The sequence below is a fragment of the Ambystoma mexicanum genome, chromosome 9, assembly GCF_040938575.1.
Source record: "Ambystoma mexicanum isolate Mex_15411 chromosome 9, UKY_AmexF1_1, whole genome shotgun sequence".
In the NCBI taxonomy this organism is placed as follows: Eukaryota; Metazoa; Chordata; class Amphibia; order Caudata; family Ambystomatidae; genus Ambystoma; species Ambystoma mexicanum.
This window is the reverse complement of record NC_090931.1, coordinates 1,499,173,216-1,499,187,843: the sequence shown is the minus strand read 5'-3', so window position 1 is coordinate 1,499,187,843 and position 14,628 is coordinate 1,499,173,216. Positions and strand designations below refer to the sequence as shown.

General features: G+C 46.7%; 1 protein-coding gene across 1 annotated transcript in view; it reads right to left on the bottom strand.

The window, feature by feature from the left end:
• The window catches only part of LOC138489313 (homeobox protein CDX-2-like), a 153,325-nt gene that overhangs the window by 51,855 nt on the left and 86,842 nt on the right, over nucleotides 1–14,628 (bottom strand). The window contains exon 6 of the mRNA XM_069617013.1: nucleotides 14,117–14,197. Coding sequence (XP_069473114.1) covers nucleotides 14,117–14,197 — 81 coding nt within the window. The remainder of the gene's footprint in view (nucleotides 1–14,116; nucleotides 14,198–14,628) is intronic.

Here is a 14,628-nt window from a genome sequence, read left to right as displayed (position 1 = left end):
ATGCGTTCCCAGTTAGGTTCCCCAAGATATAGCCAATCTTGGCCCTATCGTTGTTGAAGTGGGTAGACCTGAAGAGAAAGTGTATCCTACAGTGGTTACAAAACTCCGCCACCCGTCTAGGATCTCCGTCGAATTTGATGGGTGATGTGTGAGCCAATGGTCCCTCTATTTGAGAAGAACTGGGTGCTCCTTGTGTTATCAATTGACGCAATGTTTGATTCTCTTGATGCAGGGCGGTCATCTCGGCTCTGAGTGCTAGCAACTCGTTCCTCATATCTTGTGATTCATCCATCTCTGAATCAGAAGGCAGGCGTCTCAATCTGTCAAGCTGATTGGCCCTAGAGGACCGCGTACCTGTAGTCTTGGTGGATGGTCTTGCAGAGGCCGCCAGTCTGGAGTCCGGAAACTGATGAAATAGCGGCACGAGGAATCAGCCTCTCCACCACCCAAAAGAGGAACTGGGTGAAGGATGGACCGACCCCCAATGTCACGTTAAGTACTCTCCAGAAAAGCGTGACAAGAGGATTGAAGGCTCAGCTGGGTGACACCACAGTCCAGGTAGAGTTGGTTGTCGAGACCATGAATCTTCCAGGTCCAGTGTACAGCGAGGTATTTGCAGTTGATAGAGGAGTTCGATTGGTGCAGATGGTTCCAAAGGTTTGCAGGATAAAGTTCGGAGACAGGCAAGACAGGAAGAGTGAGAACAGCTGAAGGCTGGCTGACTCAGGGCAAGACCCAGGTAAGTACTGGAGGTTGGCAGACCCAGGACAGGCCACAGGTAAGGGCTGGAGTCAGGCAGGCCCAAGGTAGGCCACAGTTAAGGGCTGAAGGCAGGCTGGCCCAGGACAGGCCACAGGTAAGGGCTGGAGGTAGACTAGCCCAGGACTGGCCACAGGTAAGGGCTGGAGGCAGACTGACCCAGGACAGGCCACAGGTAAGGGCTGGAGGCAGACTGACCCAGGACAGGCCACAGGTAAGGGCTGGAGGCAGGCTGACCCAGGACAGGCCACAGGTAAGGGCTGGAGGCAGGCTGACCCAGGACAGGCCACAGGTAAGGGCTGGAGGCAGGCTGACCCAGGACAGGCCACAGGTAAGGGCTGGAGGCAGGCTGACCCAGGACAGGCCACAGGTAAGGGCTGGAGGCAGGCTGACCCAGGACAGGCCACAGGTAAGGGCTGGAGGTAGGCTAGCCCAGGACTGGCCACAGGTAAGGGCTGGAGGCAGACTGACCCAGGACAGGCCACAGGTAAGTGTGGAAGCAGGTTGGCCCAGGACAGGCCACAGGTAAGTGTGGAAGCAGGAACAACGAGGCGAGCAAAGCGAACCGCGTTGAGACGCGACTCGCTGAAACTCGCGGCCTCTTTTATGGGCCGCCGGCGCCCGAGAGGCCTGGAACGCAAGCCGTTCCGTTTCCGGACGCCGGCGGACCCATAACGAGGCTTGGAAAGCAAGCCCCACCAAGGAGGTGAGCCCGGTCCACGGCGCATGCGCGGAACCGAGAGAGAGGTCTTCCGCGCATGCGCCGAAGGCCGCCAGCCCCGTAGCCCGTCGCTCCCCTCCCGGCGAGTCCCCTCCCGGCGAGTCCCCGAAAGCAAACGCGCGGGTAGACTCGCCAGGAGGAAATGGGAGCGGCAGACCCCAGTCTCCCGCGTGACATGACACCTGGGGTTTTGTCCACCCTAGCGGGGTTTTTCCGCTGCGGTAGACAATCTTTGGAAGATGGCCAAATTGCACCACCTGGGGGAACGCCGGCGTATGAGATGTACGTGAAGTATGGTGTGGGAGCGATAATATTCTGTGAGACTTGGCATAGGCAAACCAGAAAGCAAGAAGACCATCAGTGGCCGATAAATGGTAGTTTTGAGATAGCGAGAATAGATAACCTGGAAAGGGTGTTGATAAGAAAGAAAGCGCGTCCCGCAGCATGTGATATCGTTAAGGACTGGAGAAGGGAAGCAATGCTCCGATTTAGAAGCAGAGCAAAGCATGCGCGCAGGCATAAACCGAAAGTTGAAGTAGCGGAAGAAAAGGAGGAGGAGGAGTGGATGGAGAGTCTAAGGAGGTCAGGTAGATGTGACCAGTTGAATATAGAAAAAATATACCCACAACGAGAATTGCACATAGCAGATGAAGTGATGGAAAACATATTGATCCATACAAAACAAGGTCCAAGATCAGAAGCGAGGCCAAACACGCAAGTAACTATTGCTCAAGCCCCTCCCGTAGCTCAAGCCCTCCCAAAGCCACAGACCGCGCACGTAACACTTCCTATTATCCAACCAGGCCCACAGCAGACACTCCCCGTTCCTATTGTCCCATCTGCACCTCCCGCCCTAGATACAGACTCGGTACCGTTCGTCCCTCCAGGGGTTGAAGTTGAAACCACGGGGGCGAGAGGCGGGACTGAACAAAGTAGATGCACAAGGGTAACTTGCAGTGCGATCAGCAAAGAAAGGAAGGTGGAATTGCAGCAACAGGCAGAGATGTATATAGACGGGAATGATGGGACCACAGCATTGGCTTCGATGTATGACTTCTGAAGAAGCAACGAAAGACAGGTAGTGTTGGAATGCATGGGTGAATATTTGGTGGAGAGATGGAAACAGTTAATTGGGAAATTACCACCGCAGCGATTGTTAGATTTGAATGCATTAGCACGCTGTAGAGAAAGAGATGAAGAAGTAAGGGAACATGTGTATGGACTTTTTGAGCTAAAAAATGAATTGGATAATGATTATGCTGAAATGTTTACTGCACCAGGGTACAGGGGTATGGATATCAGGAGAGATAGGAAGGAAGTGCTAGGGCCACATAATCGACGGCATCAGTTACCATCGCCGGGGCGAAAGGCGATGGTGGATGAATTATTGTTGTTAAAACAGGTGGGGGAAGACTTGAAAGCATACATACTGAAAACAAGGGTGTTACTGCAGCAAGTAGCAGGACATAATAGAGGAAGAGGGAACGCACAAGGGAAGAGTAATTTGAATATGCATGGGGGGCCATTGGGACCAAATCAGTGTGCATACTGTAAGGAGGAAGGGCACTGGCGAGCGCAATGTCCACATTTACAGAATAGAAATGGATCTGGCCAGAGAAGACAGCACAGAGGGCACCAAGGAGCCAATGGACCAAATAGGAATAGTATGCAGCAGCACCACAATAATGAAGGTAATCAAAACCAAGCCCAAAACCAAAGTCCTCCTAACCAGAGTCAGGGTCAACAAAACCAACAGTATGGGAATCAGAGTGGGGGAAATAGAGGAAAGAATGGGAACATTTTCAATACACAACCAAATACGTATTACAGTAATAGTAGTGACTACACATCGGATGATGTGTTATTTCCCCAATAGGACAGCCCAGGCCAGGGGTCGGAACCAGTGTCTATTCCTGTGAAACAGAGAGGACCCTACGTAGAAATGAGAGTCGGGAATGAGGAGCACCACTTCCTTGTAGTTACAGGAGCGCAAAGGTGTTCAATAGACAATCACTTGGTTCCCGCTATACCACTGTCAGGGCAAAAGAATATTTCTGTAGGGTTCGCAGGTACACCAGTCATAAACCCAGTGTCCCAACCAGTCCCAGTTACCATAGGACCATTCACTGAACATTGTCCCTTTCTCCTAACAGAAAATTGTGGAGAGAACCTGTTGGGATTAAGCTTGTTGAAAAAGCTAGGTGTGATTATACATTGCATGTCAGGCGGGGTGTTTCTGACGATTTGGCCACAAAATGCCCCCGTGTCAGAATTCATGTCTGAAACTTTGCCAGGAGAGTTAAGAAAAGTGCCAACCTGTATATGGGCGATGCATGATAACGATGTAGGATGCTTGAAGATAGAGCCAGTGAGGATCATTTTGAAAGAAGGAGTTACACTGCCGAGAATTCCCCAGTATAAAATTTCGGCTAACGGAGAGAGAGGATTGAAAAGTATTGTTTCAGATTTGGTGAAATTAGGGGTAATTGAAGAAATTACAGGCAGAACATGTAACAGCCCGATTCTTCCAGTGTATAAGAAAGGAGGCAATGAAGTACCATATCGTTTCATAATTGATTTGCGCGCGCTAAACAAAGTAGTAGATCCACAATTTCCTTTGGTCCCAGACGTCACTACAATATTGACAATGATACATGCGTCAGCAGAATACTTTAGTGTAATTGATCTAAAAAATGCTTTCTTTAGCATTCCGGTGGACAAGGACAGTAGATATTTGTTTGCGTTCACATTAGGGGGACGATCATTTACATTCACGCGCATTCCACAAGGATATACGGAAAGTCCGAGTATTTACAGTAGAGCGTTAAAAGAGCAGCTAGACATGCTAGAATTACCAGTGGGGTGTGTACTATTGCAATACATAGATGATCTGTTGATCGCTGCTGATACAGAAGAGATTTGTAAAAAGCGCACCGTATTACTACTGTCACACCTAGCGGCACATGGCCATAACGCTAGTTTGAAGAAGTCTCAATATAATCGAAAGGAGGTAGCTTATTTGGGCTACCTACTTTCGAAAGAAGGGAGAAGGCTAACGCCAGAACGCATAGAAAGTATTTCTTGTATGCCTATTCCAAAGACACAGAAATGAGTCAGAGCCATAATAGGCATGGCTTCTTATTGCCGGCAGTGGATCGGTAATTTTGCGTTGATTGTGAAGCCATTGGTGTTATTAACTAAGAAGGATGCAGTGATACCTTTGCAGTGGAATGAAGAATGTCAGAGAGCGTTTGATCAATTGAAAACTGCATTATGTTCTGCTCCAGTTTTGGGCACACCAAATTATGAAAAAGTTTTTAGATTGTTTGTATGCAAGAATGAAGAATGTGCATTGGCTGTTTTGACACAGGAACAAGGTGGAAGAAATAGGCCGTGCAGCTATTTTTCTTCTACGCTGGACCCTGTAGCGCGCGCACTGCCACGATGTTTGCGATCTGTCGCGGCGGCTGCTGCGTTGGTGAAACAAATGGAAGGGATGGTATTGGGGCATACTTTAATTCTGATGGTGCCACATGCCATAGATGTCCTATTAAATAGGACACAGATGCAACACCTCACCTCTGCTAGACTGACAAGACATGAAATTATCTTATTCGCGCACCATATCCAAATTATGAGGTGTAGCGCTTTGAATCCTGCAGAATTAATGCCACTGCCCACAGAAGAAATTTGTGACAACGAATCACCACCCCATGATTACTTAATGGTCACTGAGGAAGAAACGAAGGGGAGAGTTGATTTAAGTGACATCCCACAAAAGGAGCCAGATGGAGAGTTATTCTGTGACGGCGCTTGTTTTAAACTACCTGATGGCACGTCAACTGCCGCTTACGCTATCACTACCCTAGAGAGCGTTGTAGAAAGCAAAAGAATCATCCCCTACAACTCGGCACAAGCCACAGAAATAATAGCATTGACCAGAGCCTGTGAGATTTCTGAAAATTTGAACGTGAATATCTATACTGATAGTCAGTATGCTTTTGGGGTGGTTCATAACTTTGGTCGACTCTGGTCTGAGAGAGGGTTTCTTGACATCGCATGGGGCCAGAATTCAACATGGCCCTTTGATTGTACGATTGCTGTCTGCACTCACGTTTCCAAAGCGCCTAGCAATAGTGAAATGCGAGGCACATAAAAAGGTAACATGCAAAGTGGGAGAGGGAAACGCATTTGCAGACAGAATTGCGCAACAAACTGCCACTGATTTGAATAATAAAATGATGACAGTCCAGACTGAGGAAGTACCCTGTATGATAGAAGATGGAATTGCCACTGTCAAAGAGATGCAGGCTGAAGCCAAGGCCGATGAGATACAATGGTGGGCAGAGGGCTCTGCTGAGTTAGATTTAGAGGGTTGTTGGGTGGACAAGGGAACTAAAAACTGGATGTTGCCAAATTCCTATGTAACTGCAATGGTCACAATGGCTCACAGCCCTACCCACATCTGTGCCAAGAAAATAATACAGCACCGATCTACGGTATGGAAGAATGTAAACATAAAGAAGAATGCAGAGAGGTTGGAGCAGAACTGCATTACGTGTTTACAACACAATGTAGGAAAGGGAACAGTGACTCCAATAGGCAGTTTCGGCCCGCCCTCTATGCCTTTTGAGGTAATCTATTTTGATTTCATAGAGATGGAAGAGATGGAGAGGTGCCAAAACTTGAAATATGTCTTAGTGGTGATCTGTGCATTCAGCAAGTGGGTGGAGGCATATCCCTTAAAAGACTGCACAGCAATGAGTACGGCAAAAGTAATGCTTAAAGAATACTTTTCCCGTTTTGGATTGCCCCGTGTCATATGGTCAGATAACGGTCCACATTTTGTGGGCGCATTGGTATTACAGATATGTGCAGGTCTTCAGATTGATAAGAGATTTCATAGTTCGAGGCATCCGAGTTCGGCCGGTCTTGTTGAGAGGCACAACGGAATCCTCAAGTCAAAAATTAGCAAGGTATGTGCAGGGAGCAAGTTGAGTTGGGTGGATGCATTACCGATAGCGCTATTGTGCATGCGTACGTCTGTACAGGCTAGAACTGGGCTCTCCCCGTATGAGATTGTGATGGGGAGGCCGGCGAATGTTTGGTGCGCACCTCAGCCAAAGCGACTGAGTGAAGTGGAGCATCCTGTACTTAGCACTTATTGTGGCCTTTTAATGCAGAAATTGCGTTTGATTCATCAGCAGGTGCAGGAGGCTCTACCAGTAAAATATACTGGTCCGGGGCACGCGCTGGAGCCAGGAGACTGGGTGCTGCTTAAGAACTTCGAGAGAAAATCATCGTTAGCACCCAGGTGGCGCGGCCCCTATCAAGTGCATCTGGCAACGCAGACGGCAATACGGGTGGATGGGAGGAAGGCGTGGATCCATGCCACCCATGCCAAAAAGATCCCATCTTCACTGAGAGACTTGCCCAATCCGGACGACCGGAAAGAGATAGCGGTCCCAGAAATGAAAGAAACTGCTGCCAGTCCACCGCCGTTAAATCTGTCCGAGCGAGAAGTGAAACTCGAAACAAATCCTGAAAAGATTGCCAAAAAGGGGGAAAGGCAAAGAATACCCCAACGTTGCCCAGCAGAACCTACATCACTGTTGGCCCACACGAAATCTGCATTGCAAATAACGGCAGACACTAAACGTGTACCCCTCTGGTGCCCACCAGCACTTGCCATTGCGCCAGAGCCAAACACTGAATCCGCAAAACTGTCGCGGCGCACACCAGCACCTGCCATTGCGCCACAGGCTGACTCTGAGCCTGGATCTGGAAGTGCACCGGCACTGTTCACGGATCACACAATACCAGGTTAGGCGATATGATTTGCGGCCTCGAACGACAGAGTGATCCACAGTTCTTTGGTGTTTATGCTAACCTCTGGTTCCGCTCATGGACGGAGAAGGAACTAGAGGTGTAGAGGAGAGAAGCGTGAGAGTTGTGCAAGTCGGACAATTCAAGACTCACGGCTCCTCGGTGCGATCATAAAAAGTACATGTGTCTTGAACCAGAGCGGACAAGCTGGGCGCACATGGTACAAAGGCAATAGAGAACTGTTCAGAAGTCCTCTGAGCAGTGTGAGAGAGGACAAGTGATCTTGCCTACAACGAATAAGCAATCCAGGCTGCAAAGAGCTGGCAGACTAAACTGTTGACAATTCCTTTGAACTTATTCACATCCGGACAAGTGCAACGAAGAGAGATATCCACAACGAACTTTGTCAGGAAGAAGAAGGACGGTGAGAAAAATGTCGGAACCAGTTTCAGCCTCCTCCTGCACCGCTGCTGAGAATGAGTTAGTTATAAAGACTGTAAACTTAGGGAAAACGCATGGTAAAAAAAATTGTATGCTGGCTTTGACAATAATCATGTGCTTCATGAGTGTGGTAGCACCAATGACGACAGCCTTTGTGTTATGGTATGTGGAGTCTATACACCCATTGGGAATGTTCTTACCAATAGTTAATATGTCCACTACTGAAAGCCAGGTTCAGGTGATTACTTATACCTTGTCCCCAATGGAAGAGAGACACAGAGAAGGGTATGGAAACAATACGCTATTACTCATCATGAACATGACGCATGTAATTCTAAAGAAAAATAATTGCTGGGTGTGTGCCCATTTACCGCAGCATGCGGGGAAAGGAATAGGCTGGTATGTACAACCATTACCATTAAGTTCTGCATGCAGTGCATCTTTAAGTGCAATGTTTTATGAAAAGTGGAATAAGAGTAGTACGGGTCAATTAGATAGAACAAACATGAAAGTTTTTGAGGAAATAATTATGAGGCCTGTGGGTTGTTCCATATTTCATAAAGCGCAAGTGATGATCCCAGAACCTACGCCTAAAAGTACGTGAAAAATAACACGACAAAATAGACAAGATAGATTGTCCCCGCCAGTTAAAACATCTGTGATGACGTTTCGTGTAAGGACAGATGGGAACAAAGATGCAACCCCCCCCTTCTTACATGGTGAATTACAACCCGAGAACTGTCCCTTTTTGTCTAAAAAAGAAAGGCTCCTATTCAGTAGGAACATTTACTGGATGCATGAATGCAGCGGTACTAAAATGGGAAATAGAACCAGTATATGTGGGAGATCCTGTTTATTTTATATGTGGATAGTGAACTCCTATAACATAAGGCAGCTGTCCAGAATACTAAAAGATACGATAAACACAACGACAGATATACTATTTAACATGACGTTGGAAGAAAAGGGAATTAGGTTAATGACGCTGCAAAATAGAATGGCTCTCGATGTAATCTTGGTTGATCGTGGGGGAATTTGCAAAATTGTGGGATCAGCGTGCTGCGTATTCGTAGATGACTACTCCCCTACGATTTTTGAAGCAATAAAAAAAATGCATGTCTTAAGCTCCGAACTCCCTACTGGAGAAGGGGGCTGGGGAATAGGGTCCTGGTTTTGGGGAATACTGCGTTCTTGGGGATGGAAGTTGATTGCGATATTAGTAGTAGTGTCTGGAATATTCATAACGTGTTGTTGTTGCATACACTGCCTACCGATAGTTTGCACTGAGATAATTGAGGGATGTACTAAGGGATGTATGCATATGATAACAAAAAGAAAACAAACTTATGGCCGGGATGACGGAGACACGAATGAAATGAAAATAGTGAAAGAATTAATGGCTATAAATATTAATGACGATGATGATGCTTATAATAGCATGCAAAATTCAGACATAGGTACTTCAGACTTATCGTCATCAGAGGAGGTTACAATGAATGAATGAGACGTTTGGCATACGGCCAAAAGGAGGGTTTGTCGGTCTAGAAAAATGGACACCTCTCACAATTGATGGCAAACGTATTTTGGTGGCCGAAGGCCAACCGTCCCGTCTCATGTACATAACGATAGAAATACAGGTTTCCGAGTCTGACCAATGAGCGGCCATTTTGATGTAAAAAGGATCGCCATTTTGTTTTCTAACGATTGCTCATTGCTTTCTGTTCAAACTGCTTCGCAGCACATTTTTGCTTACTCTGCTCGACTGTTAACATCGTTGTCTGAACGTGAAAGGGCAAGGCCACAAGGCTAATAAGAGTTCATTGAAACACAATGTAGGCAGCTCTGGAGAGGAATGCCCGGCTCCCTCCCAAATGTAGCCTTGAAGGAGAGCTGCAGGGCATTTAATCATTTCACAGCTGCCAGCCAGTCTCGTTATATGGTAGAATATGTTAGAATAAAGCAGCTAAATGCTTGAATTATGCTCTTCTCACGGCCCCCCGTTTCCGAGCCCTGTAGAGCGTGTCGGCTCCAAGGACACAAATAGCACCTCATAGATAGCAAGGTCTGGAATGTGACTCTTCCCCCGTATTTAGCTCGCTTACAAGAACAGAAGCACTGTGTTCTGTTCAACAAAGAAAAGATGTCTCCACACTTGCAAGGTTGCATATTGTTGCTAGAATAGATATTTGAAGGTGTCATATTGGTCGAAATTGTCCATCATCAAACCGAGTTCAAAGAAACCCAATAAAGGGGGGTGTTAAACATGTCACAGCTGATTGTATGATATGCATTTTGTATATATGTAACTGATGTACATAATTCGCTCTCTTGCGTCCCTCGAGGTCTAGAGATACACGTCGCGGGGCGTGAGACCGAGTTGGCCAACTGAGACTATTTGCTTTGCAATAAACCCTAGCTTTGGGAATACAACCTTGTGTCTGGCGTATCTATCGTGTGTGGTGACTTGCCTTGTTTCCATAATGCAAGGGACCCCTAGGGGCCCCTTTCATAGCCACGGGGAGCCAGTGAAGGGATTTCAGCGCAGGAGAGATGCAGTCCCTGTGCTTGAGGCCAAGGATAAGTCTCAGGGTTCTGTGCTGGATGAGTTGCAGAGGGTGCAGGGCAGAAGCAGGGAGGTTGAGGAAGAGGCTGTTGCAGTAGTCCAGCCTGGAGAGAACTAGGGTTTGGTTCTCTGTGGAAGCCCATAAGGTATGCAGTCAGAACACTTGGGTGGGCAGGGAGCCGAGCAACCGAGATATGTGGGGCCTGTACTTTCGATATATCACGGCACACCCATAAAGTATCCAGTCAGAACCCCTGAGTGGGCAGGGAGCAGAGCAACCGAGTTATGGGGGGACTGGACCTTTGATACGATACACTGGGGCAAGCCCATAAGGTATGCAGTCAGAACCCCTTGGTGTGCAGGGAGCGCCGCAACTGAGGTATAGGGGGCCTGGAGCTTTGATACACTGGGGCAAGGCCATAAGGTCTACAGTCAGAACCCCTGGGGGTGGGCAGGCAGCAGAGCAACCGAGGTATGGGGGGGGGACTGGACGTTTGATATACTGGGTGACATTGTCTGGACCAAGTGCTATTATATTGTTTTTTTTTAGCAGTCTGAATATTCTCATGCATGTCCATTCACAGTGCAAAGAGTGTGGGAAAAGTCCAGGCCTTGCTTGCCCTACTGGAGATCTCAGTAAAATTAACTAGTGCAATTCCATCCTGTCACAGATGTGTACAGGAGCTGGACCATCAATATGCAGTGAGGACCCGAACCGCTTTTCTCCAAACCTCTGAAAATAGATCTCCAGTCGATCTATCTACCAAATGTAATACTTTTTCAGTATGTAGGCAGGTAAATTCTGTGAAATGGGATATTGCATAAATCATAAATATAAACTGAGGTCTGGCAAATGTAACAAATCCCAACTGATTCGCTGGGATAAATTAGTTCCGATATTGGTGCAGTCGACTGGTGCCCTGCCTTTATTGCAACTGTAGAATCTTGAACATGCAAGAGCCAGCCTGGCTCACCATGCCCACAGGCATGACGCATGCTTGGTAGCCATTTTGGATTCACAGATATAAATCGAGGAAGGTGCTGAGGTCCTTTACTGGCAAACACATCTTTGGTGGAAGGATGTTCCTGAACTTCTGCACACTACCGATCCCCACCGTTGTCTGCGACACCAGCAGTTTGCACCAATGAAGTTAGAACTTCCATAATTCCGCTCTTGAATTTGGAAAATAATAACTGGTTCGGACACCAACATATATTAGGAGTCTGAATTATTGAAGAGATCTGAAAACTTTGGTAAATAGGTTGCTTCTAATAGGTCTGGATGTAAATGAAAACATGAATTTTGAATATAAGATGTAGTTTGGCTTTATCAGAAACTTGGTAAGGTGAGAATAAATACCAAGGCATGTGCAAAGACTTGATCATCTCTTTAAGGAGTCTGAGTGTGCAGAAACTCATGCTTAGCAAATAATTGAGTGATGAGCAGCTGTGAAAAACAGACGTGGATACCGTTTCTTCACTCTGTATCATCGAAACACATGAGTGTTGCCTTTGTTATGAGTCTTCATTTGTTTCGTGGAAGTGTAGCAGTAATTAGGTGATACCTGAATAAAATATGTTGTCTAAAGGGTATGTTGGCATTGCCCATTTAAAAAATGCAGCCATCTAATAACTCCTTAAGCATTCGCCACATGTTGCTTAGTTGGCATCAGTTTTTGAGCTGTTAGTAGGGTACCCAAGTGTGTGTTGGTGCCATTTGCTTGATGACGCGAGAACTACCCCTCATCGGAAGGCAGGCAGATCCTCTCAGGGCTTATGTGAAAGGGAATGTGCTTGTTATCAGAATTCAATGAGAATTGATTAGGAATCGTCCTGCCCAGTCCTACATGTTTGTTTTTGGGTGAACAAGAACACTAATGTGCGTAATTCAGGTTGAACATCCTCCGAGGAAAGGGCGGAGAAGCACCCAAGAGAAATCCTGGCAGATAAGAAGGAGCTTGAGGATGGAGATGCGAGGGAAAAAAGGTGTGTTCTTAGAGAATGTGTATGTTCCAGTAAATTTGCAAGTTCGAGTCTCAGGCAAAGTGTCAGAAATAAGGTGAGAAGTATGTACAAGAGAGCTTGGACAAGGAACACCGAGTGGAAACTCTGTTGAAGGGCCAGGAACTGAAAATATACCAGGAAAAGGTTGTGTGCCAACCAGAGGAGCAGCAGGTAGTGCTTATTGGGCCCAGAAAGGAAACACTGGCAGTCACACTCTGCTGATCAGGTCTAGAAGACCTGCTGGTCACTAACACTTCGAAAGACAGACATTGTTTTAACAATAAAAAACAGCAGCATTCACGTGGCTGAAATCACAGAGGCAGCCACAGATGGGGAAAGCCCGAGATACCTATTAGAAGAGAGGATTGTTAGCTCAGGTGTACAGAGGCTGGACGCCAAGCTTAGCAAGACTGCTAGCAGTGCTTAGTGTCCACAGCAGCCCACACGTCCAATCGACCAAGACCTGACTGTGTTGATACATGGTACTCTGGTATAGTTGGTTGGGTAAGGTGTACTCTGTGTCCACCCGGCTTTTAGTCAATTGATTCACCTCTTAGATCAAGATGGTTCATGATCCACTTTTACTGTGAAGCTGACAGTTGAATGAATAAACTGATGCATTGGTACTAGGATTTGCTGCAAGCTGACAGACACAAATACAGTTCCTCTGTCCCCTATCCTCATCTTGATCTACAAAAAGGTAAGGGTTAAATGTATCAGTAACCAATGAGAGTACAGTAAGAAAAAGCTCACTGAGGCCACCTCCACAGTGTGCATTCGATCAGGAGCACCCACACAAAACGTTAACACAGACGCCGTGTTTAAAGTGTGTGACTAAGTATAATGCAGACTCAACCTCACATTAAAGGAAAAAGAGGGCATATACTGCAAAGTGCCCCCAAACCTCTGGTGGAAAATCTGCCCCCTGTGTTTCCCACCCTCTGCAGGGAACCTGCATGTGCCCGCTGAGACGCAGGGATCCCGCTGGACGTTTCCTTTTAGCTGGTGTGAATAGCAAGGGGAATCTGCAGGAATGGCAGCCGCCATGCTTTTCATGGTGGCCGCCATTACTGATGTGTGAGCGCAGGCAGGAGATCAAAGCAGATTCACAGCATGGGGCAGGTTCCCTGTTGGATTCCATGCCTCATCTAAAGTCAGACTGTATGAGCGGCTTCTTGGATGCTAGTGGCCTCTTATTCCTTCATAAGGCAATGAATGCATGCATGAATGACTCACATTATCACAGACTACATTTCATTATCAGTCAAGCCCACAGGTCCCCCTTACATGAGTGCTAGTGTCTTTATTTCATTTACTTGCATTCAAATCAGCAGGGTGCAGGGTAGTATGGTGTAGCATGACCTATATACATTATACACACTTAGGGCATGGGCCTGCTTCAGGAATTCAGGAATCTGAAGTGACGCCCAATTCACAGAATGAAATGCCACGCCGGGGGGGATCACTGTTCACACAGCTGAGCTCCCTTTTGGGTGCAAATGCAGTTTTGGTATATCTTTATGGGAGTGGCAGAGAAAAAAGAAAAGGTGGCCCCGGAGGAGAGGTGCGGGAGGCCAAGAGAGAATGTGGGTGAGGATGGCTGGTTCACGTCTGCGTTTCTGGTCTCCTGGTTTGCTGGCACCTCTTCCTTGGGTATGACTAGGAAAGGGACTCCCTGTCCGTTGCGGCATAGACTCTCTATGATAGGATAGAAGTCTCTATCCACACTGACTGTGTGAGGGGAGGGAGAGCTTAAATAGTTCAATCTCTGACATCAGTAGCCTATTCATGCATCCTCTCACCTTCCTGATGGTCCAACGGATGCAGCTCTTGCGCCTTGTTTTCTCTTAACGAAAAGACGGACGTGATGACAGGATGCCCCACTTTTAAAAGCAAACAGACATTTGTTCATAGTTAGTCAGGTAAAGACTGGAGTCGTGTTACTTCAGACGGAAGTGTATGCTTAGTCTATGCTTAGACTGACATTTATGCTTAGTCTAGGCTTAGACTGAAGTGTATACTTAGTCCATGCTTAGACTGAAGTGTATGCTTAGTCTAGGCTTAGGCTGAAGTGTATTTATGCTTAGTCTATGCTTAGGCTGAAGTATATGCTTAGTCTATGCTTACACTGAAGTTTATGCTTAGAGATGGTTGCATACATAATTTCAAACATTTGTCTAGAATTACTTTCAAAAGAGCGTAATATATTCCAAACCATGTTATTGCTGTCAACCACTACATAGTTAAATTGCATTAATCTTCTTTAAATAAAAAAATATAATTCTCTGAAAACAAAATAATTAACCAAATGGTC